Consider the following 26,939-nt stretch of genomic DNA (forward strand, 5'->3'; position numbering starts at 1 on the left):
AAACATCTCTCTCTCTCTCTAAATATATATATATATATATATATATATATATATATATATTAGCAACATGTGTTCTTTATGCTACTTGCATGAAAAGTGTAGTTTTACTCAGAAAAATAATAATAATAATAATTATTATTATTATTATTATTATTATTATTATTATTATTATAAACTGCAGGCATTGAAAAAACAACTAAACCCTAACATCTGATATTATTTTATGAAGCTTGTTTAATAAATTCCCATCACTCATAATTCATATTACAATTGAAAGCATTTACTTCTTCAGAGGATCAGATCTATGGAGGGTTTCTTCTTCCCTGATGGCACGGAGTGTGTTCCAGGACTCAGAGTGTGTGTGAGAGTGAGCGGCTGTAAAGATGAGCGTGAGGAATCATTTACACACCTGAAGCACAGAGTCCTGACCTTAACAGCATTAAAGTCTTTAGGATGTGCTGGAGAAGACATTACGGAGTCTCGACATCATCATACAGGAACCCTGGCCAGAAGTGAATGTTGTGAGGTTACATGAGGTTGTTGAATCAGATCCCCCTAGGGATGTTTTGATGTCTTGACCAAAAAAAGTGTATTTTGCTAAAAACCTGTTTAAGTTTATTCCTGTAGTACAGTATACTATTAACACTGACAGTCACAAAGCAGTTTTACAAATCCATGGATATAAAATTTATATATATATATATTTGTTCCTTCACCCTTTATGGCGATCAGCGTATTTACGAGTGTTTGTGAGGAAACAGACATTAATCTGTGACACTCGTTCTTACCGGCGTATACAGATTGTTAAAATGAAATGAAAAATGAAGACATTTAAGAGGAGACAGAAGTCTTGTGAGTTGTCTTCCTCGTGTTTTAGGAAGTCTGTACAGTTTAATTTAGTTTACAAAAGCAATACATTTCTATGTATTTTGAGATTTATAAAGTATATATTCATTTTATAGACATTTCATAAACATTCTAATATAGTTTCCTTTTACAGTTCTTAAAAGTACACTGCAGAGATCTCAGCGAGGGTTCAGGTGGCTGAATCTTATATAACTGAGAGCAGATGCTAAAGGGTCTTCTCAGGCTCTTGCAGCGAATCTTCTCAGGTTGCTCTGGACTCCATTCCAAGAACATGCTCGGTAAAATTAGTAAGAAACATCCTGCAGCCTGGTATATGGACCAGTGTTTGGATCGCAGCAGTGCCGCAGTTACACACATATTAACACGGATTGTTGTGAAGAAGGAAAGGAAGATCTGGTTTGTGTTGATTAGCTGAGAGCTCCAGGCAGACGATGGAATCATGCAGTCAGAGGAGGAACCGGAAACATACACTGTGGATCTCAGTGGCAGTGAGACCAGCTGGATTTGGGTAACCACGAGTGTTTCTGCTGCATGTCTACATAGTGTGTGTGTGTGTGTGTGTGTAGAAGGACTTTACACCGTGTAACATTTACCTTAAAACAGACTAATCTAACAGATATCTTATATTAACAGATATTTTAATGCACTACGATTCAATTTAAGTCAAACTCTATGATTTTCTTTAAAAAAAAAAGAAAGAAAAACTATTCTTTATGTTGTATTTACTCTACTATACAAATACCAGATTAAACTAAGTTTCTAGTGATAAAATGTATAAAAGTGTATGAGTTTATGTTAATAACAGTAACTGGTGATTCTGTACTGGTATTCTGAGTTCTGAATGGGATGTGATTCAGGACTGATGACACCGACTTCAGCATGATGTTGTCTCTGTGGGTGTAAAAGTCAAAGCCAGGTGAACTATAGAGAACAGAACCTGAATATTCTAAATATCTGGCTATAAGAGTTAATAAAGAATTTGTATCAGTGTGTGACACTGGTGTAACTGGTGTAACTGGTGTAAGATCAACAAGCAGAGAGCACATGGAGACTCCTCAGACTGATACTTGCTGAAAGCAGGATAATTTAATAGACCTAGCCGGGTTGGTGTATCATGTCCCACACTGGGGGGGTTGTGGGGGGTTGGGGGTTTGGGGGGGGTTGTGTGATCCAATAAGACCTGCGCGATGATCCGGTTGTGTTGCAGTAAGACGCAGCCGTCATGCCCGGTACTCCACCGAGTGTCCTGATACTAACCAGAAACAAGAGCTAAAAATACACTCATGGTGTAAAGTGTGACGGCCAGACGAGTGTGTGAAATTTGCTCCAAGAGGCTCTGCGTGTTTGTGACACACACAACCTTCAAACACAAATCCAGAGGCTGGTTAGCATAACATGTAACATCATATAACAGATGTTTATTAGGGTTATGTTACTGCAATATTGCCGTCGCTGGGTACAAATTTGTTTGACCTTTGACACCATAAACCTTAAGGCCGACTCCGCGCAATATCCTGCATGATGATGAAGTTTCATTCTGTAAAGGTCTTGCTCTGATTTCTGCAGTAAAGAACCTTAAGTTTGTCATGACACATGGCCCTGCAGGGGTACTGATTAGCCCGGTCACCTCACACTTCCAGGGTTTGGGGTTTGGGGAGTGTGCATGTTCCCCCCGTGGTCAGTTGGTTTCCCTCCACAGTCACATGATGTGGGTTAACTGGCTTTTCAAAACCTCGTCCATGGTTTATTATTGTGTTGTGCGGTGGGTTGGCACCCCTGTAAGTGGTACCCTGCCCGCACTCCTGTGATGAGCTCCACAACCCTACACCCTGTAGACTGTCTGTAGATTTTCCAGGGAATTGTTTAATTGCTTTTGTTGAGCAGTTTGTATCCTCAGGGTAGGAAAATCTCACTTTGTTTATCACAGATAAAAGCAGGCGGGCGGCACAGTGGCGTAGTGGCTAGCACTGGGGCTTCACACCTCCAGGGCTGGGTTCGATTCCCACCTCAGGATCTGCGTGCATGGAGTTTGCATGGTGTGTTTCCTCCGGGTGCTCCAGTTTCCTCCCACAGTCCAAAGTCATGCTGGTTAGACTGACTGGTGGTCACAGATTGCCTGTAGTGTGTGAACGAGTGTGTGAGTGTTGACAGGAGGTCCTACAACAATCGTAAAAATAGGTATAAATACGCTGGTCACCACTGACCTCCACCATCCCTAAGTGGACTACAGAGGTTCCTAGATGGACGGATAAGACGTTTATACACCTCTGTTTAAATAGCAGTGTTTTGTAACAAATTTAAATCAAGCAAAAAAAAGTTAGACCTTTACTCAACATTTGAGCGCATAACCCCGTGTGTGCTTTACTGATCTCATGGTGGCGCTCCACAATACTGCTTTAATTAGCACCAGTTTCAGAATCATCATTATTATCTAAAGCAACACACAGAGTTGTTTATTCACTAAAGCCACAATAAGTGAAAGTCCTAACACTGCATGTTACTGTACAAAAACATAAAAACCACGGGGACACAAAAGAAAGAAAACAGTCGTGCACTACTGGAAAGTCTCCCACTCACCCCCCTCCCCCCCCCCCAGTACACTACAGTACACTACAGTATGCAGTATGACCAGCAGTCAACAACCAACCGCGCTGCATTCCTGTCCCGCGCTGTGATTGGTGTACAGAGCTCAGCCCTAGCAACACCCCCTCTTCCACGAATGCAGACTTGAAGCTGAGTTCCCAAGGAGTTCTAGGAGTTCCAGGAGTTCCAGGAGTTCCTGTTCCCCAGTGACAAATCCTGTGTAAAGAGGAATAATGATCACACGGCCCGAGAGCAGAGAGCTACCCTGACCCATGAACCAGCTAGGCTGCATGTATGGGATTACAGCGGGACTCTCAGACGAGCCTCTCTTTTTACATTATTGCATGTTTGTTTAAATAACATGAGGCTGATTATTACTTTAACATGAATATTATGATGCATCATTGTAGGATTTTGTCCAACAGGATTTAATAACTTTTATATTATTCAATCCTTTAATGGCATCTGTTTACAGCACTACACCTTCCTGAATACAGACACTACACAACAAAAGGCCTTTATGTCAGACTCGGTAGCTCAATTCCTAGAAAGCACTGACGGGTGTGTAGGAGACTCCCTCGCTCGAGCGGCTAAATCAACAGGATAAGAAATGTTGAAATCAAGGGTATAGAAAGTTCAGATATGATATCTCTCTCTCTCTCTCTCTCTCTCTCACACACACACACACACACACACACACAAACAGGGTGGTGCTGGTGGACATGTCTTCTTGAATGCTAGTTTTCCAGGAAATATTCCAGTACATGAAGCAGCTCCACAACATTAAGCAGCATAAACATGATCTGAGGTTACTGTAGGACACGATATTGTTGCAGAGCAAATAACACAGAGCTCATACCTGCAGAGCGTCCTATTTTTATTTTATAAAATTATATGTATAAGGAATCAGACATTTACATTTTTATAATGTACTCTATACCCTTGTAAAATAACATTTTTTATGGTTAAACTAAGTAGCCTGCCAGCGACACCCATCAATAAATAAACCTCAGTTTATCCCATCAACACCCATCAATAAATAAACATGTGTTGTGTGATGGGACTGTACCATATGATAGCAATAGCAATATGTTTCATAAGGTTTAAGCAGAAACTGTAAGCACATGTGGACCATAAATTATAAGCACATGACATAATGTACATCCCGTACCTTATCTATAACACGTGAACCCTCCACACACACACAGTTCAGGTTACAGGAATTCTCTACAAACACCATGAGGACACACCCGCTAGGACAGGGACTGGCAACACTCCAGCTTCAACATGTCATGTACAGTATATTAGTTTATATCGCATATGAATTTGTTTGCATGTGTGTGTATTTCCAATTATTATTGAAAGGAAGGTTAGTGCAGTCAGGTTAATGACAGTTACGACACCCGTAAGTGGCATCTTCTACATGAACAGTTTTCCGGTATTAAAGTTGGATGTGACATGTGTTAATGCTGTATGGATCTGTGTGTGTACAAAAGCACAATGCCTGCTTAGTTATTAATGACGCCTCATTTTTAAAAGCTCACAATATTTTGGATGATTAATCCTGTAGTTAAAAGGCAGGTATGTTACAGTATATGTAAAGTTTCCTGGGTGAAACCGTTAGTGGCACATTGGTAGTGTTGACACTTTGCAGCTCAAAGGTCCTTAAGTTCGATCCTAAACTCAGGTTACTGTACAAGTCAGAGTGTGCAGTGTTGTTGCATCACATCCCTTCCAGGTTACAGTCATGCCATATGACCACCGTTCCCATGTGGCTGGGACGCGAAAGGGCTTACTGAAGACATTAGAGCCAAACCAATTATTAAATACTGCAGTAGAACAATACAGGAGGTTTCATACCTATGAAATAACACACATGGCGTTAGGTAATGAAGTAACAACAACAGTTCTCACAGGAACAGTAGTGTGTCGAGTGTGTGTGTCGAGTGTGTGTGTGAAACCCATCTAACTCCATCATGATGAAACTGTCTCTCATGAAGACCAGAACTGAGAGGAGAAGTTCATTTAGAGTCACCAGCCTCAGAAATCACCAATTAACAACCAGCACCTCAGATTAGAGCCGTTATGAAGCTTTACAGAGCAGAAGTAGCAGATAAACATCTCAATATCAACTGTTCAGAGGAGATTATTGTGTGTTTGGGATAATAAACACCTTCAGTATTGTTTTACAGTGTAGAGAGAAATAAACATCAGGGACGAGCAGGGGGTTAGAGGGGGTGTACAAACTTTTCACTGGTTGTGTGTGTCTGTGTGTGTGTTTAAACCAGGGTGAAGTGTGCTAACGGGTTAAGTGGTGACGTCATGCAGTGAGTCCGGGTGCGCGCGCCCCCTGCCGGTGAGAACGTGTTACTGTCTGAGTGTAGTGCGGCGCGTGCGGTTTGGGACACAACCGGAGACACGGAGGGGGGGGGGGGGGGGAGTGTTTATTACAGCTCGGGGTGTGTGTGTGTGTGTGTGTGTGTGTGCAGCAGCGCAGGATACACACACACTGCAGGACAGAAGGACACGGGGACAGCAAGCGGATATTATAGACGTGTATAAACCCGCAGTGTGTGTGTGTGTGTGTGTGTAGTGTGTGTGTAGTGTAGTGTGTGTGTACAGTCCGTCTGTCCGCGTTTCGTTCCTCCAGCAGGACGATGTGAGAGTGTGTGAGGACAAACAGCACCGAGACTCCTGTAGGTACATCAGTCTTATTACACACACACACACACACACACACACACACACACAGCGCTGTGGTTTTATTATTTATCATTTATAATCTGTAGTGTGTGTGTGTGTATAAGATGAGTTAGAGCGCGTGAGGTTCCACCATAAACACATTACTGAATGATGTGAGCCGCTGAAGTGACGTCACTGAGTGTGTTTAGGGAGGAAACGGGATCGAATGTAACGGGTTTGATGAGTCACATAGAGTCAGAGTCACATAGAGTCAGAGTCACATAGGGTCAGAGTCACATAGAGTCAGAGTCACATGTACAGCACAGAGCACCAGGTTCTACTGGTTCTGTAATCCACTGAGTCCTTTAATTTACTGGGGCCTGTAATCCACTGGTTCTGTAATTCACTGGGTCCTTTAATTTACTGGGTCCTGGAATCTACTGGGGCCTGTAATCCACTGGTTCTGTAATTCACTGGGTCCTTTAATTTACTGGGTCCTGGAATCTACTGGGGCCTGTAATCCACTAGTTCTGTAATCTGCTGTATCCTGTAATCTACTGGATCATGTAATCTACCGGGGTCTGTAATCCACTGGTTCTGTAATCCACTGGTTCTGTAATCTGCTGTATCCTGTAATCTACTGGATCATGTAATCTACCGGGGTCTGTAATCCACTGGTTCTGTAATCCACTGGGTCCTTTAATTTACTGGGCCCTTTAATTTACTTGGTCCTGTAATCTACTGGGTTCTGTAATACACTGGTTCTGTAATCTACTGGGGTCTGCAGGCTCTTTTCCAAAACATCCGTTTCAGATCCTGTGGCCTGTCTCTCAAACAAACACACACACACACACACACCACCCATACTGCTGCTGTCTGCACATGGGGTATAATTTATAGTTTATTTAAGCATTTCATGTCTATATTTTTATATATCTCTTGTTTATACTTAATATTTTTATTAAATTAACTGCATTACTTGAGATCCTGTACCACTCTGTAACATCTTTTCCAGCCAATTCTAATGACGTTCATTGGGATTAAAGTCTGGACTCTCGTGAGGGCCGTTTGTGTGTGGAAATGATTCTCCGTTCTCCCAAAAACACTGTTTCATTATTTGAGCTTATTTTATTTTGGCATTGTTGTCCTGGATCATGTCCGTGCCATCAGGGGATTAAACCCTCCATAGATGTGATTCTCTGGTGGTTCAGTACATTCAGGTGGTCAGCTGACTTCATTTTATTGCCCCATAACGTTACTGAGTCTAGACCTGAGTAACTGATCAACCCCAGATCATAACACTGTCTCCAGAGGCTTGTACAGTGGACACTATGCATGATGGGAGCATCGCTTCATGTCCTTCCCTTCTCACCCTGACACGCCCATCACTCTGGAATAGGCTCAGTCTGGACTCATCAGGTCACATGACCTTTTTCTATCAAAGTCCAGTCTTTTCCAAATTCTCATCACAGTGTGTGTGTGTGTGTGTGTGTGTGTGTGTGTGTAAATGCACTTTATTAGTAAACATAGCTCTGATTTTTACTTAGATTTTTTTATAATGCAGCTTCACTAAGTGTTTAAGTAATTTTAAGTCACAACTATTTAACAACTATTGTACACAGTGCACAAAATCATACTGAATCATGTCAAGAACTTTATTTCTTGTTAGGTTCAAATCTTCACTGTCTCACTGAGGAGGGAGAGAGTCGTTAGAGAGGGGAGAGGAGGGAGAGATGAGAGGAGGGAGAGAGGAGAGGAGGGAGAGATGAGAGAGGGAGAGAGTCGTTAGAGGGAGGAGAGGAGGGAGAGAGTCGTTAGAGGGAGGATTCAAGATGGCGCCGGTGAGGTCGGCTGCCGTCGCGACTGCTCCGACCACCTTTTCTTTGTTTTTGTTCTTTAAGTTAGTTTACAGCGTTTTAAAACCGGCAAAATTACCACCATGGAGTACATTAGTTATGATAGAGACACTCTTGTTTCTATTGGTATACAATGTACTCACAATTCGACGTTTTTAACTCCGGATCCGAGCTGGCCGAGTGAGATCCTGAGGGACAACAAAGGACGCGACGCGAAGCGGCGGCCCCGAGGGAAACGAGCCGGCGTCAGGAACAGGCTGAGAGCCCGTGCACACCGCACACCTCTGCCTAGCATCCTGCTCGCCAACGTCCAGTCACTGGAGAACAAGCTCGATGACCTCAGGGCCAGGATAAAGTTCCAGAGAGACATTCGGGACTGCAATCTCCTCTGCTTCACCGAGACATGGCTGAACCCAGCGGTGCCGGACCACGCCATCCAGCCGGCCGAGTTCTTCTCGGTTCACCGCATGGACAGGACGCGGGACTCTGGGAAGTCAAGAGGAGGCGGCGTGTGTTTAATGGTGAACAGCAGCTGGTGCAACAGCGCGAGTGTTGTTCCTCTCACACGCTCCTGCACACCAAATCATGTGTCGTCCTTTTTACCTTCCTCGGGAGTTTACATCGGTCATAATCAGCGCCTTTTATTTTCCACCACAAGCGGACACGGACACTGCCTTATGCGAGCTGCATGAGGCACTCACACAACAACAAACACAACACCGGGACGCTGCGCTTATTGTGGCGGGGGACTTTAATAGTGCCAACCTCAAACGCGCAGCGCCGAACTTTTATCAGCACATCACCTGCCCCACCAGGGGCGAAAGGACACTGGACCACTGTTACACTACAGTCAAGGACGGCTACAAGGCACAATCTTGCCCACCGTTTGGTAAATCCGACCACGCCGCCATCTTCCTCATGCCAAAATACAAACAAAGGCTGAAACAGGAAGTTCCGGTTCAGAGGGAGGTCGCGCGCTGGACGGACCAATCGGTGGCCGCGTTACAGGACGCACTCGATGACGCAGACTGGGACATGTTCAGAAACAGCTCAGACGATGACGTCAGCGTGTTTACGGAAGCGGTTGTGGGATTCATCGGGAAACTAGCGGACGATACCGTAGAAAAAAAGACTATTAAAACGTTTCCCAACCAGAAGCCGTGGGTGGATAAAACCATCCGCGACGCTCTGAAATCTCGCACCGCTGCCTACAACACGGGACTCGCGTCGGGGGACATGGAACCGTACAAGGCTGCGTCATATAGCGTCCGGAAGGCGGTGAAAGAGGCGAAGCAGCGCTACGGGAGGAAACTAGAGTCACAACTCCAACAGAGTGACTCTAGGAGCCTGTGGCAGGGACTAAGAACAATAACGGATTATAAAGCACCAACATCCGGTATGATAAACGCAGACGTGTCTCTGGCAGACGAGCTGAACACTTTCTATGCTCGCTTCGAGGCTGCAGCTAAAGACGCTAGCGATGCTAATGCTAGCGGCGCTAACGGCTGCAGACAGGAAGTCACTGCCAGCACCGGAAGCGCGTTCATCATCACCGAGCATGACGTGAGGAGAGCCTTCAAGAGAGTGAACATCAGGAAAGCAGCAGGACCAGACGGCATCTCAGGCCGCATTCTCAGAGCCTGCGCAGACCAGCTAGCACCTGTGTTCACTGAGATATTCAACATCTCTTTATCTCAGTCGGTGATCCCCACATGCTTCAAAGAATCCATCATTGTTCCCGTCCCAAAGTAACCTCATCCTGCTTCCCTCAATGACTATCGCCCTGTAGCCCTCACCTCAGTAGTGATGAAGTGCTTTGAACGCCTGGTCAGAGACTTCATCATCTCTTCACTACCAGACACACTCGACCCACTACAGTTCGCTTATCGTCCAAACCGTTCCACAGACGATGCAATCTCTCATCTCCTCCATACATCTCTCACTCACCTGGACTCTCGGAGGGGGAATTATGTGAAAATGCTCTTCATCGACTACAGTTCTGCATTTAATACCATAATTCCCTCCACACTTACCACCAAGCTGGAGCACCTGGGACTCAGCTCATCGATGTGTCAGTGGATCTCCAATTTTCTGACTGGCAGACCACAGGCAGTAAGGATGGGCGGACTTGTCTCAGCCTCCCTCACTCTCAGCACTGGAGCCCCCCAGGGTTGTGTTCTGAGCCCCCTGTTGTACTCTCTGTACACCCACGACTGCGTGGCCACTACCAGCTCCACCACCATCATCAAGTTTGCTGACGACACTGTTGTGGTGGGCCTGATCACGAACAACGATGAGACGGCCTACCTGGAGGAGGTTGGAAATCTGGAGAACTGGTGCCAGAGAAACAATCTCCTCCTGAACGTCAGTAAGACAAAGGAGCTGATAGTGGACTTCAGTACAAAGCAGGTGAGGAACTACCAGACCCCCGTCATCAACAGGAGCCCAGTGGAGAGAGTGGACAGCTTCAGATACCTCGGTGTTCACATCACGCAGGACCTGGCATGGTCCTGTCACATCAACACCGTGGTAAAAAAGGCCCGGCAGCGTCTCTACCACCTCAGACGCTTGAGAGACTTTAGACTGCCCTCCAAGGTGCTTAGGAATTTCTACTCCTGCACCATAGAGAGCATCCTGACGGAAAATATCACGACCTGGTTCGGGAACAGCACCATGCAGGACAGACGAGCTCTACAGAGGGTGGTGCGATCAGCTGAGCGCATCATCCGCATCGAGCTCCCTGACCTGCACTCGATCTACACCAAGCGGTGCTGGACCAAGGCCAGGAAGATCGTGAAGGACCTCAGCCACCCCAATAACGGACTGTTTACTCTGTTGCGGTCTGGGAAGCGATTCCGCTCCTTGAAGGCCAACACAGAGAGACTAAGGAGGAGCTTCTTCCCGCAGGCGATAAGGTCTCTCAACCACAACCACGAACTAACACAATCTTTCCATAATTGATCAAATCTATCAATCCCTTTACATCCATGAACACTATGGACAATTACACGCTCACCTTCCTTCATATCTACACTACATTTTGTACATCTACATCCTGGACCATTGCAAAAAGACACTTTAATAACTTTGCACACCTACCTTCACAACTACACTACATGTTTACGTTTACATCCTGGACCAGTGCACAAAGACACTTTAATAACCTCTGCACAAAGACACTTTCTTCTATGCATATTTGCACACACAGCACAGTATATTTCAATTTGTACAGTATATTTCTATTTTTATGCATATCATATTTCTATTTTTATTTTTAGTTCCATTTTTTTCTAGCACATTTCTATTTTTATTTTTAGTTCTATTTTTTCCTAGTTTAATTAAATTTTTTTATTTAATTTTTTATCGTATTCTTTTTATTTATATTTATTTCTTATTTGTAAACTTTAATTCTCTTTTAGGGTCAATAGCAGTCGTATAATGCATTTCACTACATTTCGTACTGTGTATGTTTGTGTATGTGACAAATAAAATTTGAATTTGAATTTGAGGAGAGGAGGGAGAGAGTCGTTAGAGGGAGGAGAGGAGGGAGAGAGGAGAGGAGGGAGAGAGGAGAGGAAGGAGAGAGTCGTTAGGAAGAACCGGCGATAGAGAGAGAGAGATGAGGAACAGGAGACAGGTTGTGTTTAAGACCTGCAGCTTTGTTTCATTCATCTGCAGGAAGATCAGAACCTCTTCACAGGTCCAGCAGGAAATCCACACCTGCTGACTCCGCCTCCTCTCGCCGTTTATTACACCTTAACGACTCTCCTTAATCTCTCTCTGTACTACTGGTTCTTCTTAACTCGTAATCACTGAGCTCATGAGACGGGTCAGAGGAACCGGGCCGGTGAAAAGAACACGCAGGAACTCGGGCCTTAGACCCTGAACAACAGAATAACGTCCTGTCGAGGGCTGAGTCGGGCGTCACATCAGTGTTTCATCCTGAGTTAGAACAATTAATTATAATCATTTACATAACTAATTAGTTAAGAGTGTGTGTTAAGAGAGAGAGAGAGAGTGTGTGTGTGTGTGTGAGAGAGAGAGAGAGAGAGAGAGAGAGAGAGAGAGAGACTGCCTACTCAATGCCACACAACATTTCTGACTGTCCTATGAGTCTTTGGTGGAAATTGTTTTGAAGCAATATGCAGTGTGTGTGTGTGTGTGTGTGTGTGTGTGAGTGGAGACAACAGATCACAATCAGCCTTTTACCCCAATGTGCAGATTTCAGTTTGATGATGCAAGACGGCACCATCTGAGTCTGTCCAAGGTTTAATTTGCTCCAGTTTCACTAACGCACACACACGCACACACGCGCACACACACACGCACACACACACACACACACACACACACACACACACACCTCACAATACTCACAAGGGTCAAGAAACTAAATGTTCATTATTTTTAATGTTTTATATTTAGAATTCTGCACTACTCGTCGGGTTTTCAGACGACACTTTGATGAATTTGATCTAAAATAAGTCAGAAGAATTTGTGGTGTCCATGTCGGCTCGAGTGAATCCTGTCCTTAAAGCATTCTGGGTTCATCCATTCCAGCTTGAGAAAGACGTTTGAGTCAAACTGAAATTTCTGCTGAATGAAGACGTGACAGTGATTGACATTTACAGAAGACTTTAATCACAGGACGGTGATGAGACTCTTGGACGCAGTGTGAACGGTCTGAACGGTATAAAGAAGTCCGTATGTCCATGAATGACGATGCAGGTGACTCGGAGCTCACTGCAGTCGTTCTCGTGAGTGGAACGTCTGATCACTGATCGTTAATGATCATTCACCAACACCACTCACACGTTACAGGAACTCGGCTGGGAGTTAGCGCCACGCCCCCCGTACAGTCCTGACCTCGCTCCAAGACATTTACACGTGTTTTGGACATTAAAGGAGTTCCTGGGAGGCCGGCGTTTCAGACGTGAATCAGGCAGACAGTCCGATCACGACTCCGGCGTACTGAGAAAACTTTCTCCCTTGATGGTGTCCAAGCTCTAGTGAGACACTGGGATAAGTGCATTAGTGTATCAGGGGATTATATAGAGACATAAAGGGAGTTTATACTCTCAGGACTGAGTTCTGTTATTCTGTACAATCAAAAGTCCCAGTTTGACATGAACATCTTGTATTAATTTGACATTTCATAGATTTATAAAAAATTCCTAATAGAATGCTTATTGCCTTAGTTGTTTTATTTTTTTATTTCTATATAGACGTATTAATGTACTCATGTAACGTGTAATGTGTTTTATGATCATCTGTGTGCAGTGCGCTGGTGACGTGTTGGTGCAGCGTGTGCAGCCTTAAGGAACTCAGCATTCATGTACGGTTACTTTACTTTTCTTCCTCAGAGTCGGACGATGAACTACGTGGGACAGCTGGCCGGGCAGGTCTTCGTGCAGGTGAAGGAGCTTTACCGCGGCCTGAACCCTGCCACCCTGTCCGGCTGTATAGACGTCATCGTGGTCCGTCAGCCAGACGGCTCCCTGCAGTGTTCCCCCTTCCATGTCCGCTTTGGCAAGATGGGCGTGCTGCGATCGAGGGAAAAAGTGGTGAGCTCAATCGTACACCATGTTTACACTAATAATAATCAGACTAATTAGTGGCAGTAATGATGATATTACATGAGGACGTGTGTCCCAGTCTGTTATAAACATCCTAAAGTCTGTGATTCACAGTTTTCTACATAAAATCATTTGACAAATTTGACAATTGATTTTAAATAATAAAAAATGCTTTTAGCCAGGTTTTTACAGACTGCGTCACATAATAGTGGTGGCTCAGTGTGTTAAGGCTCCGAGTTACAGATCAGAAGATCAGCGGTTCGAGTCTCAGCTCCGCCATGTTGCCGGTGTTGGGCCCTTGAGTGAGGCCCTTGACCCTGTGTGCTCCAGGGGCGCCGTGAAATGTCTCACCCTGCGCTCTAACCCCTGCCTACTAACAGAAAGCTGGAATATGCAAGAATAAAGAGTTTCACTGTGCAGTGATGAATGTGTGACGAATAAAGGCTGAACTTATAATAGAGAAACATTCGAAATTCATTTAGAATCTCTAACACTGTGGAGGTGTGTATTGTAATTCACAATAACAATAACACATGTTCTAGGGAAATCTATTAATGAACTGAGGTAACAGTAACGTTTGTTTGTTTGTTTGTTTGTTTGTTTGTTTGTTTGTTTGTTTTTGCTCAGGTTGATATAGAGATCAATGGAGAGCCAGTAAACCTTCACATGAAACTGGGTGAGAATGGTGAAGCGTTTTTTGTCAAGGAGACTAAAAGTAGCATGGTGAGCAAACACACACACACACACACACACACACACACTCATTATTCTCCTTATGGTTTATCGAGCAACACAACACATGGGAGTCTCTCTTTAAGTGGTGTGGAGTGGAACATGACTCTTGTTTACTGGACGCTGTCCTGTGCTCGGGACATTCTGTAACCTGAACTGGGACACTCTTAGACTTGAGCCTTCTGTAATACACGTCTGTAATGTGAAAGCGATGCGCGGCGTTAAAGCGTCTGGACGTTCAGTTCAGTGTGTTGTGTAGGAGCGCAGCGCAGGTTCAGAGCCAATTTAACAGACTCCAGAGGGGGTGGGGGGGGGGGGGGGTGAGACTTGGGGGCTGCTGGGTCTTAACAAAAATTTTTTTTTTTTACTTGTAATTTCTTTTCAATAACAAGGTTCTCCTTTTTTCCAGCACAATTTGTCCCGATTTTCTTTTTTAACACAAACTCTTTTCTTCTCTCCTGCACCGGAGGTCACAGACCCCACACCGGGTGTGTCACTAATGTCTGCACACCAAAAGCACACTCTAGGGGTCGTATACAGGTGTCGCCCAGGTGTCGCAGATCTTCCTCTGATTGTCTCTAATGCCGCGCTGTAGCTGCCTGTGGATTTCACTCTTCAAACCCAAATTGGGAGGAAATGAAAGACAAAATCTGGCTGCAGGTTTTGTCCCTGAGACATGAGACAGTGTTACAGTCCCGTCTGGTGAAGACAAGCGCACCCTCACAAGCACTCTGGCACACACAAGGACCTGTGTGAGGCTCAGAATACTCAGGGAACGTGTGGCTCAGTGTGTAAAAGGAAAAAATCGAAATATCCGTTATCACAGCCATGAATGAAAATGTTAAAATAAAAATATTAACTTGTTTAAATACTTATTACCTTAACTATGTTTAAATATAATCAAGAACTAGGCTTTTTAGGTTATAACCACAGAAACCTGGATTTACTCCAGTCCCCCTGATCCCAGTCCCCCTGATCCCAGTCCCCCTGATCCCAGTCCCCCTGATCCCAGTCCCCCTGATCCCAGTCCCCCGATCCCAGTCCCCCTGATCCCAGTCCCCCTGATCCCAGTCCCCCTGATCCCAGTCCCCCGATCCCAGTCCGCCTGATCCCAGTCCCCCGGATCCCAGTCCCCCGGATCCCAGTCCCCCGGATCCCAGTCCCCCTGATCCCAGTCCCCCTGATCCCAGTCCCCCTGATCCCAGTCCGCCTGATCAATTGTAAAGGAAGCCTGACGAGCGCTGTGCCCTTCTTTCACTCTCTTACCGGATTACAGAGAACCATTTAATTCTGACCTCATAAAGCATGTTTCTATTAATATCAGAGCATTTTCTTCATTGATCCGATGTTCTACTTCAGCTCCGGTGGTTGTAGTCTCTCTCCCACTAAATAGATTTTTTTAATCACACTTAAGCTGCAGTCAAAACTGTGTACTGTGTAAAAATTTATGCCGAGGTCCATAATAACCCTTTAACATGGTAAAAAAAAAAACTTAAATTAAAATTCTATTAATTACGTTTTTTAAAACATCATCAGTTTTTCCTCAGTGGCTTTATGGACAATAACTCTCATAGGTACAGAATGAGAGGGATGTGTGAGGGATGTGTGAGGGATGTCTTTCAGAAGGCTCGGGTCGATCGGGGTGAGACTCGGGATTTTTTAAGATTCCGAGCAGTTTGTACCTGGGACCGGACGCCCTCGACACGTCCAGCAACCAGGCCTCCTTAAAAATCAGGAAATTCGGGATGGGAATTATTTTACACAATAAAATAACAGGAAAAAAATAGCTCTCATAATAATGGTCAGCTTCTTCAGGCTAATTATTTAAACTCTCTCCACAGGAGATGGTGCCGTCACATCTGGCCACGTCGCCGATTATGACTGATGGCTCAGCATTAATGGAATCTCAGATGGGGAAGAGTGTGCCTCATCTGATCGAGCCTACACCTGGGAATTCCATCCAGTCTGTCGGCTCCTCGGGTGAGAACTGCATGAAGAAGAGGAGAAAAAGGAGAAAGAAATCCAAACTAGACAGTGTGAAGCGGGAGGACAACCAAGACTCTGAGGATGATGATGTGTTCCCCATTGATATGAGTTCTGATGAAGATGGAGAAAGCGCCCCTAGCAGGTGAGGAACCAGGCGATCGTCTGTAAAGTCATGATGTGATGAACAGAAGGAATTGTTAAGGAGTCCTTCAGTCCTTCTGCCTTACTGGATGGTGGATTTTCATTTAGTCAGAAAACGTTGAGGTGTGTGTGCGTGTGTGTGTGCAGCAGCCTTAAGACTCCACTGGTGTTTGTGATCCAACATGGATGTGCATGAAACCCGCTGCTAACAGCTTTGAGAAGCCCTGCCACCTCACACTGCCTGTGTATAATCTGTCTGAAGAATCAGACAAGAAGTTTGTGTTGGGAAATTAGACTGGAATCTGCAGAAATGTTATTGATGTTTTATTTTAGGAAACCAATAAAAGACAGCGATCTTGAGCTACACCACCTCTTTAAAACGGATTTATTAGGTTTTATAAGGCTTCATGTAGGTTTGCTAATGCAGTAGAGGATTAGGAATCTTAGCTAACTAGCAAAGCAGGTCTGTTAAATAGTTATTTAGGAAAGTAACTAATAAACTCAGATTAAATAAAGCGTCATGGACCTGTTTCTGTCTCCTTACCGCCTGTACGCACCGCTGTCCCGTCTTCTCTGCGTGCTTGGTGCTTTATTCTAGCTCGTTGTTAAAGATCACTCGAGCCTCCGGCTATATTTTTGTAACTATTAGGCAAGACTGGCATTACCGTGGCGTGTGTTACTAAAAGGTCTGAAATAGTTTAAGTTTTTGAACCACTGTGATTTTCTGTTCACAGGTTCAGTTAACGCCTTGCACCACCCTAACCCTGACCCCTCCTTAACGCCGGATTAATTCTGTGTACACAACATCATGGAAAGGGCGTCATTACTTTCAGTTATAAAGTTCTTTAGCAAAAAGCTCTGCACAATAAGTGAATAAGTAAGTTTGTGTGTGTGTGTGTGTTGTAGGCTGTGACTTTTTGTTCATACTCCATGGCTGTATATGATTTAGAGACACACAGAGAGACAGAGAGAGACACATTTGTCCTGCTGCTGAAGAAAAGAAAGCTTCTAGAAATTTTCCATGAAATCCATGAGAAGTCTGAGCTCCAGTTTCACTCCGAGCTCCAGCTCACCCTTTTTAATACTTGGCAGTCATTCTTTTGTCAACTCAATCAGTATAAAAACAGGAAGTTCTTGGTCGTCTGGAAAAGAGTTTGGTCCCTCTGGAGGCAGTTTGGTTGGAGTCCAGCGACGTGCTTATTGAAAACCTCCTAACACTTGCTGTTCCTTTGGGGACACAATAAAGGGTGAACTGCAAGTCTAGGACATTTAGCCGTGAGTGTGTTCAGTGTCATGTTCTGTCTGTCCCCAGAGCTGTGTCCTATGAGCCGTATGTTGAACAGATGAACGTTGGTCCGTCCAGTAGCTCTCTGATGCAGAACAGGACGTACACACAGCGTGGTGAAGACTGGACACGCGCACAACGGTACGCCAAGGAACCTCTGATAATAGTTTCAGTAATGCCAGTTCATGCTGTGTGTGTTTTTATGTTTTAAGTGTTCGTCATTGCTTTGACAGAACACGTGTGGAAGAGTCCTGCACTCTGTCTGTCCCAGCCAGTGGAGGTCTGTCCATCTCCTGCCCGCAGCAGTCATCCACATTCCCAGCTACAAGCAGGTACCACATCATCACAAGTGTGTGTCATCCTGATTAAATACAAAATAAACCACCCCTCACCGCCCTAACACTCCTCTGTTACCTGTGTAAGTGTGGGACATGACTTCTTACCGTCTCCACCCAAGAGTGACTCGGAGCTGCTCGTCAGTCAGATGAACAAGGGGAAGACGGAGAACCCCGAGATGCTGTGGGCCTGGGGAGAGCTTCCTCAAGCTGCCAAGGTAACACAACAAACATTTAAAATCAAAGGAATTATTATATTCTTATTTTATTTTATGTTTCACTAAAACACACAATGTGTTGCTCTAATGGAAAGGATGTTGTACTGATAAAGAAAAGACTTGAGATATGTTTGTAAATCAGATTTATAAATCACTCCAACCTACAGTACTCGAGATGTTCAGAGTCTAAAGTGGTTAAATCATTTACTATTATTCCACTTTCAGAAAAAATTGTTGTATATAAAGATCATGTTTCCTGCAGCCCACGTTCAAGCAGTCCATCCCTGAGCCCATCGTGGTGACGCCAGCGTCCGTCCCCAGGTCAGACAGCACACACTTTCGGACGATCACAGGAGACGGGCTGGTGGAAACGGCGGAGGAGAAGCCTCTGGTACCCGGAGCCGGAGAGGCCTCAGCTCCAGCGTCTGTTCCTGCTCCATCTGTTGAGGTGGAAGCCATCGGTGCGGCAGCTCGCGCTGATCTGGAGAGCGAAGCGCCGAGTCCTGGCTCTCACGTCCACAGCAAAACTGACTCACCATCAAAAAGAAAAGGTTGGTCTTCCTCAGGCTTCACCTCAGTCTTTAAACTTTTAAACATCAAGTTTCAGTGACGTTTCTTCACTCTTAGACAAAAGAAGTCATCACCTGGGATCTGACGGTGTGTATCTGGACGACCTTACAGAGCTGGAGCCTGAGGTGGCGGCGCTCTATTTCCCTAAAAGGTGAATCATTTTCATTCTTGTCCTCAACAGATGATCCACAGTGAGCAGAACGTTCAAGTTCTGTTGGTGTTTCGGCTGATAAGATCTGATCCGTTCTGACCCGAGTAACACTTGTGTCGTGCAGCGATGGCGCGGGGGCGGGGCGGGGCCCGGCGGAGGTGAGGAGCGCCAGTCAGTCGCCCCAGTCGATGGGAAGCAGCGGCGTGGACAGCGGGGTGGACAGTTTCTCTGATCAGTCGGGAGAGCTTCCCAACATCGCCATCTCTCTGTGTGGAGGACTGACGGAGAGCCAAGACATCACGCGAGGTACACGCCGTTATAAAACACTGCGGTCGCTTCTACAACAATCGATTGTGATTAACAAAGACTGTATCGTTTCCACAGAGGAGTTTGAGGAAAAAGCAGTCTCTTATCAGGAGTTTGCTAATAATCCATCGATAATCGATGATCCCAACCTGGTGGTAAAGATCGGAGCCAAGTATGTTAAATATTTCACCGAATAAAGCAGGATCATTATTTAATGAATTCATTCTTCATGATAATTAATGATGAGTGTGTTTGTGTCTGTAAGGTATTATAACTGGAGCACGGCGGCTCCTCTCGTGCTGGCCATGCAGGCGTTCCAGAAACCTCTGCCCAAGGTAAAACCCAGCGGAAGATATTCCAGGATTATTTCATTTTTGTTGTTTATTCACCAGGAATCGTGGGGTACAGAGGCCTCAGAGACACGTCTACATACGGTGGTTTAAAACCCAGAACCAGAGATTAGAACAGGACCAGCTCACATTCTGACACGTTTAAAACTAGTTATAGTCATTAATGTCCCAGACTCGGGGGATGCTAAGCTTTCTGCAGTTATTGATATATTCTGTCGCCCTCACACTCCTCACACTCCTCACACCCCTTACACACTCCTCACACTCTTAGTGCTCTAATGTGCTTTATAAGCATTTAAACCCTGAAAAATAAGACTTAACTTGTTTTTTCCTCTTTCTTCCTTTAATTTTATTCCCTCGATTCCATCCCATTTGACACTTCTCTAAGTGCTCGTGTTTGGCGTATGTGTTCTCTGCTCTGGGATTCTTTGCTTATTGCTTTCCCACTGTGTTTTGCTCCAGTCCCGTATGTCCTACTTCTACATCCTACTTTCACGTCCTGTTTGTTTGTGTGTGTGTGTGTGTGTGTGTGTGTTTGCCTTTCTGTCAGTGTGTCTTACCCTTAGCTCCTGCATGCTATTCTCTGTGTGTGTGTGTGTGTGTGTGTGTGTGTGCACGATCACATCACCATCATTTCGGTTTTTGAGTTTTGCGTTTGGTTTTGAGTATCAGGAACTCTGTGCATTTGCCCCAGGCTGCACTGGAGAACATCATGAAGGAGAAAATGCCCAAGAAAGGAGGCCGCTGGTGGTTCTCATGGAGGGGGAGGAACAGCAGCTCTAAGTCGGTACGCTGTCGGTACAAATCCTGTAACTGCTGATTGACGTAAAGACTTTAAAGGCTGAGGGGGAAAAACACATCATTCGTTTCCTCTGTCTATTGTTTACTGAGATGTTTATATATCTGTTAAAATGACTTTGTACACTTACTTTTCTTTTCCTTCATCAGGAATCTGCTGAAAGCGGAGAGCCGACACTAAGCAACAGGTACAATGTTCACAGCGATCACTCCACAAAACTCCTCACCCCGTCCAGGGGGCGCTATTTCTACAGATTTATTTTACTGCCTGTAATGGACTTAGAGGACTTTAAGGTTTTATATGAAAATCCATGAATTGATTTATAGTTTAATACTGTATTTAATAATAATTTAAAAACAGTTTAATTTTTGGGTTTGTCCCAGGTTAAAGGACGAGTCCTCCTCGAGTGACGACGACAGCAGACCTGTGACACAGAATTCCTCCTGCAGTCCTGAGAGCGTCCCCTGCTCCGCCGGTGTCTGCTATAAGAAGACGCTCCGTCTGTCCTCAGAAGAGCTGGTAATGACCCCGTCTACTGTACATACTGTACATACTGTACGTCCTCAGCCTTGAGCAGCGACCGTCTCTCTGAAGAAAAGGAAACAGGAAATCTCTTATCTATGTCTTTGTGCAGTCACTTTGTACAGTTTTATTTCCGTTTCTCAGACCAGCGCATTGTTTGTGATTAGACTTGTTCTCTTCTCCTGCATTAAAGTGTGCAGTGACCTCACAGGACGCTCCGTCAGTCAGTATAGAGGGCGGGATCAAGGGCGGGGCGGGGTGCCTTTCACTCAACTTGTATCACAACCATGAATTAACAAGTAATTTATTTCTTATTACAATTAAATTTAAGTCTGTTTGTGAAATTGTCAGTGGAAAGTAGATGTGCACTACAGGACAAGGGCATGTGGAATAAACCAATACACAAGTCACAGTACGCATGACACTCAAATCACCATGCACAAAGCTTCTGTTAGTTTGTTGTTCCGCCCGCTTGGGGCTCACACACTCTCTCCCCTTCACATCAGCCTGCTTGCAAATTACAGCAGTAAATGTATTTATTTGTTTAGAATAACTAAAGGCATTGGATAAATTAGTTTCCGTTCTGGTGGTTAATCTGAATGGCGTATTTAAGGAATAATTATCTATAAGAATATAAATTGGTTTTTAAACATCTGAAGGGCCAAAATAATAAGTAAGAAGAGATACAGACCTCAGGAACGTCATCCTTGTTGTTGTTGTTGTTGTTGTTGTTGTTGTTGTTGTTCCAGCTCTTCCTGTAGGGGGCGCTACGTTTAGATTTTGGCGCAGGTTTTATGAGAGTAGTGTCAGCAATGTCATTAATATACATTAAAGGTAGATGATGGTGAAGATGATTTCTGTTCTCAGGTGAGTCTGCAGTTGAAGGACGGCCCCAACGACGCGGTGTTCAGCGTCACCACTCAGTACCAGGGCACGTGTCGCTGTGAGGGAACCATATATCTGTGGAACTGGGACGATAAGATTGTGATCTCAGACATCGATGGCACGATAACCAGGTGAGAACGGTGAAGTGTCTAATCTCTCTGTCTTCATCTTCATGTTTGGATGAAGCTCCAGAGAGCGTGTGCAGAGCGGTGCGGTGTGGAGTGGAGCGGTGCCGTGTGCTTTTACCTTGTAACAGTTTTAATCCAGTTGTGTCTAGACTACCCGAGTCTGCTGGACGTGTTATAGCCGTGACTGTCTTACAGGTCTGATACCCTCGGACACATCCTGCCAACACTGGGCAAAGACTGGACACATCAGGGTATTGCTCGTCTCTACCACAAAGTGAGCCAGTGAGTGTCCGCTCTCAGTCCCCAGTACAACCACTCCATGTGTTTCAGGCCTTTTCCAGACTAACTGGTGTTGTTTAACAGGAACGGCTATAAGTTCATGTATTGTTCTGCGCGAGCGATCGGTATGGCAGACATGACCAGAGGGTACCTGCACTGGGTGAACGAGAGGGGCACCATGCTGCCCCAGGGCCCCGTCCTCCTCAGCCCCAGCAGTCTGTTCTCTGCTCTGCACAGGTGAGAACATTCATCAGGTCTACTGCGAACGTTCCCACCGCTGCTCATGTGAAAACATGTGACGAGTGAGAATAAAATCTATTGAATTTAGTCGGTGTGTGTGCACACACTCATCCTCTCCTTCTTCTGGAAGGAGTCTGGACGAGAGCAGTGTTCAACCTGAAATCTCCAGAGCTCATTCACTCTTCTTTTGTTCCAGGGAGGTGATTGAGAAGAAACCAGAAAAGTTCAAAATTGAGTGTCTGACTGACATCAAGAACCTTTTCTACCCGAACACAGAGCCGTTCTACGCAGCTTTTGGAAACCGAGCAACTGTAAGTGGGAAGAGGATCCGTTAATAACAGAACTGTGGGAGTGAGGACGCACTTTTACACTGTGTGTGTGTGTGTGTGTGTGTGTGTGTGTGTGTGTAGGACGTGTACTCGTATAAGGAGGTGGGCGTGCCACTGAACAGGATCTTCACTGTCAACCCAAAAGGAGAGCTGATTCAAGAACATGCAAAGACCAACATCTCATCGTAAGTGGAAACATCAGACTAAAACACTAACCTGAGGAAGCGCGCGGGAAAGAAGAGTTTTAATTAAATCAGTGTTTGATGTTCCTCTGGAGAATAAACATCTCTTATACCTCCTGTGTTAGATATGAGCGTCTGTGTGAAGTGGTCGATCACGTCTTTCCACTGCTGATCAGGAGCAACACGTCGGACTTCCCCTGCTCCGACACCTACAGCCAGTTCACGTACTGGAGAGAGCAGCTGCCGGAGCTGGACAGGCAGGACGAGGACGCGGGGAGCAGCTGAGGGACATGCGGAGACGCGGACACGCAGAGACGCAGACACACGGAGACGCAGACACGCGAGGCTTTAACGCGGCGTCTTCACCCGCAGTCCCACATCAACTCTATACTCTAGTCACATGATCAGGTTTATTTGGTTTATTTTTATCACCGTGAACACAGGGTTAGGGTTAGTCACACTTCATTTATTTTCTCAACATTCTAGTTGTTTATTTTTAACACCACAGTTACAGTGGAAACTTTATTCAGTTCTATTTATTACTCAAGTAACTGTGACGTCCGTCTTAATTAGACTTTAATAACGTCGTCTCTACAAACAGCAATAATAATAATAATAATAACTGTCTTTAACAGAACCAGACGCTTCATTCTGGCCCTTTCTGTTTTATATGCAACTTTGTCTGCACCATCATCATCATCATCATCATCATCGTCATCATCATCATCAGCCCAGGGCCGGATTATTAACAGATTAGAGGGAAATGTGTTGTATATGTTGTACAGTGTATTTAACTCAAATTTAATTTTCAGTGTATTTTTATTTATATATCGCTTTAACAACGTCCTCGTCATAAACAGCTTTACAGAATCAAAAGAAAAACCCTTTATCTGTAATATTTAACAGTTTTGTACAGACGGTAGTGACGCGTGAAGATGATGATGGTGGACGTCTGTGGGTTGGACGTCTGTGGTTTGGACGTCTGTGGTTTGGACGTCTGTGGTTTGGGTCTCTCAGGTCTAACCTATATTTTATATTTAGTTCAGATTTACAGAATATCACAGACTTCACATATGCAACACTCGTGTGTGCCTGATTAAAACAGTTTAGAAAAAAATGAAGTGTAAATCTTAGTCCAGATTATAAGTGTGTGTTGTCTTTTGTCTGCATGTTTTTATTTTATATAGAATATATTTCATAAGTCTCAGAATCTGAACGACACAAAGCCTCGAATTAACAGAATATTTACAGGTAATGCTTTAGCTCTGCATTCCTGTGTGTGTGTGTGTGTGTGTGTGAGATCCTGGACGATTCTCCCTCCTGTAATCTACAAACCTGCAGTAGGAAGGAACAGGAGGAGAACTCAGAGCTTCTGTATCGTTTTACTGAGTCGCCGTGTGATGACTTGTGTCCAAGTGTTTGCATGGATTTACTCTCAGTTCTCTGAATTGCCCTAAAAACCGGCTTAATGTGAGAGTGTGTGTGTGTGTGTGTGTGTGTGTCCTGGCGGTGCTCTAAATCGGCTACACCCTGACCTGCCGTGTCCACTGCTCACTATAAGACATTACTGTAAAAAAAACTTTCGGGTTTTCCATGAAAAATGTTTTATATTAAATAAATAAGATGAAGATGTGAGAGATCAGTGTGTGTCAGAGGTGTTCATGTGATTGTATTAAAAATGTTAAATACTGGAATATAATTAGTGTTGGTTAAAAAAGGAAACGTGTGTGTGTGTGTGTGTGTGTGTGTGTGTGTGGTGCTGTCTCAGAGTGTGTTGCTCTAATACTACATTTCTTCATTTAGAGCACATTGAAATAGTATTTCAGTTACACATTATTAGTCCTCGAATCACAGCATACTTTATATGTTTCAATAGAATTAGAATATTAAAGTATTATAAATTGCCAAATGATTTTTTTTTTGCAAAAGAAAGTCTGTAACTTGTAAACTGTTTGTGTCATTTTTGTTTCATGATTTGAAAAGAAAGTGATTTGTCTCTGTGGTGTTGCACAACGTTAGAATGTAAATTTAACAAAGAGTTTGAAATGAGTTTAAATGCATTAATTTATCATGTTGATACTAAACCACTAAAACCACTAAAACCATTACGAGGATGAAGCTTTAAATTGTAAACACAGGATATTAAAGTGTTTTCACTCCTTTAACCTCCGTTACAGCACTGGATCCAGACAGCTCGTCCTTACACAGCGATCAGACTCTCAATGGGATCTGATCTAAAACCTGTGATATTCTTTCTGTGAAAGATCAAAAGTTCTTGTGGGTTTTTGTAAGGATTTGTTCTGATTTAAAAAATGTAAATGATTTGAATACAAGGACAAGTATGGATATGTGTATTAAAATCTGATTATAACACAAATACAGAGTGTCCTTATTGAGAACACACACACACACACATCAGGAAGTGTCTTTTCTTTCTTACAGTGAGGTCAATAAGTATTTGATCACCCTGTGATTTTGTAAGTTCTCTTACTTAGAAATCAAGGAGGGTCTAAAATTTTCAGCATAGGTGCATTTCCACTGTGAGAGACAGAATCTAAAAAGAAAAAAATCTGCAAATCACATTGTATGATTTTTTAACAATTTATTTGTGAATTACTGTGTCAGGTAAGTATTTGATCACTTGCTTATCAGACAGATTTCTGACCCTTACAGACCTGTTATTCTGCTTTTAAATAGTCCAGCTACACTCTGCTCATGATTCTAAATTAGTACCACCTGTTTAAGGTCGTTAGCTGTCATAAAGACACCTGTGCACCCCACAATCAGCCAAAGTCTAAGTAGATACATGGGGTATCAATGATGCTAAGAATGGTGAAGAATCAGCCCAGAACTACACGGGAGGAGCTGGTCAATGTCGTGAAGAGAGCTGGGACTATTGTTTCTAAAGCTACTATCAGTAAAACACTAAGACGTCATGGTTTAAAATCTTGCATCACACGGAAGGTTCCCCTGCTTAAGTCAGCCCATGTCCAGGCCCGTCTAAAGTTTGCCAGGGACCATCTGGATGATCCAGAGGAGTCATGGGAGAAAGTCCTGTGGTCAGATGAGACCAAAGTAGAACATTTTGGTCTTAACTCCATTCGCCGTGTTTGGAGGAAGAAGAATGATGAGTATCATCACAATAATACCATAACTACAGTGAAGCATGGGGCTGGAAGCATCATGCTCTGGGGGTGTTTTTCTGCACAGGGGACAGGACGACTGCACTGTATTAAGGAGAGAATGGGCTATATATATTGGGCAAAAACCTCCTTCCCTCAGTCAGAGCATTAAAGATGGGTCGTGGCTGCGTCTTCTAACAGGACAATGACCCAAAGCACACAGCCAGGAAAACCAAGGAGTGGCTCCGTAAGAAGCATATCAGGGTTCTGGAGTGGCCTAGCCAGTCTTCAGACCTAAATCCAATAAAACATCTTTGGAGGGAGCTGAAACTCTGTGTTGCTCAGCGACAGCCCCGAAACCTGACAGATCTAGAATAGATCTGTATGGAGGAGTGGACCAAAACCCCTCCTGCAGTTTGTGCAAACCTGGTGATGAACTACAGAAACCCTTTGACTTCTGTAATTGTTAACAAAGGCTTCTGTACCAAATATTACATTTTTTTTACTCAAGAGATCAAATACTTATTTAACACAGTATTTCACAAATAAATTATTAAAAAATCATACAATAGATTCTGTCTCTCGCAGTGTAAATACACCTATGCTGAAAATTGTAGACCCTCCATGATTTCTAAGTAAGAGAACTTACAAAATCACAGGGTGATCCAATACTTATTGACCTCAGTGTACATGTGGCATTGCAGGGCTATTTGGGGAAAATAGTTCAATTTTATTTTGATTTATTTTCAAGGCAACTTCATGTAACCCATTTAATGAATTAATTAAATTGAAAAAGACTTCAGTTTATTTGTCTC

The 26,939-nt window shown here is 44.1% G+C and overlaps 1 protein-coding gene across 4 annotated transcripts; it reads left to right on the top strand.

Annotated features, from left to right (window-relative positions):
- The first annotated feature begins 1,204 nt into the window (after positions 1 to 1,204).
- Positions 1,205 to 25,379, top strand: lpin1a (lipin 1a). 4 transcript variants are annotated; one of them, XM_053509752.1, is made up of 22 exons: positions 1,205 to 1,375; positions 13,352 to 13,552; positions 14,192 to 14,287; positions 16,138 to 16,424; positions 17,736 to 17,849; positions 17,942 to 18,040; positions 18,132 to 18,261; positions 18,524 to 18,708; positions 18,745 to 18,812; positions 18,889 to 18,982; positions 19,107 to 19,288; positions 19,367 to 19,460; positions 19,554 to 19,623; positions 20,333 to 20,425; positions 20,587 to 20,624; positions 20,821 to 20,956; positions 21,827 to 21,975; positions 22,168 to 22,254; positions 22,336 to 22,488; positions 22,688 to 22,802; positions 22,902 to 23,005; positions 23,128 to 25,379. In XM_053509752.1, the coding sequence occupies exons 1-22, from the start codon at positions 1,307 to 1,309 to the stop codon at positions 23,285 to 23,287; spliced, it is 2,724 nt and encodes a 907-aa protein (XP_053365727.1). In that variant the 5' UTR covers positions 1,205 to 1,306; the 3' UTR covers positions 23,288 to 25,379. The 4 variants fall into 4 exon arrangements, with proteins under 4 accessions (XP_053365727.1, XP_053365726.1, XP_053365728.1 ...); XM_053509751.1 differs by having other exon boundaries at positions 18,524 to 18,812; XM_053509753.1 differs by lacking the exon at positions 1,205 to 1,375 and adding an exon at positions 5,943 to 6,146 and having other exon boundaries at positions 18,524 to 18,812.
- Positions 25,380 to 26,939: the final 1,560 nt, after the last annotated feature.

Source organism: Clarias gariepinus, chromosome 13 (assembly GCF_024256425.1).
Source record: "Clarias gariepinus isolate MV-2021 ecotype Netherlands chromosome 13, CGAR_prim_01v2, whole genome shotgun sequence".
Classification (NCBI taxonomy): domain Eukaryota; kingdom Metazoa; phylum Chordata; class Actinopteri; order Siluriformes; family Clariidae; genus Clarias; species Clarias gariepinus.

Bases quoted from the DNA above. Each gene is read 5' to 3' on its own strand.
- lpin1a (XM_053509751.1), top strand. From the start codon at position 1,307: ATGCAGTCAGAGGAGGAACCGGAAACATACACTGTGGATCTCAGTGGC. The intron at 19,289-19,366 runs GTACACGCCGTT...TCGTTTCCACAG, and splicing joins GAGCCAAGACATCACGCGAG to AGGAGTTTGAGGAAAAAGCA. The intron at 23,006-23,127 runs GTAAGTGGAAAC...CTCCTGTGTTAG, and splicing joins GCAAAGACCAACATCTCATC to ATATGAGCGTCTGTGTGAAG.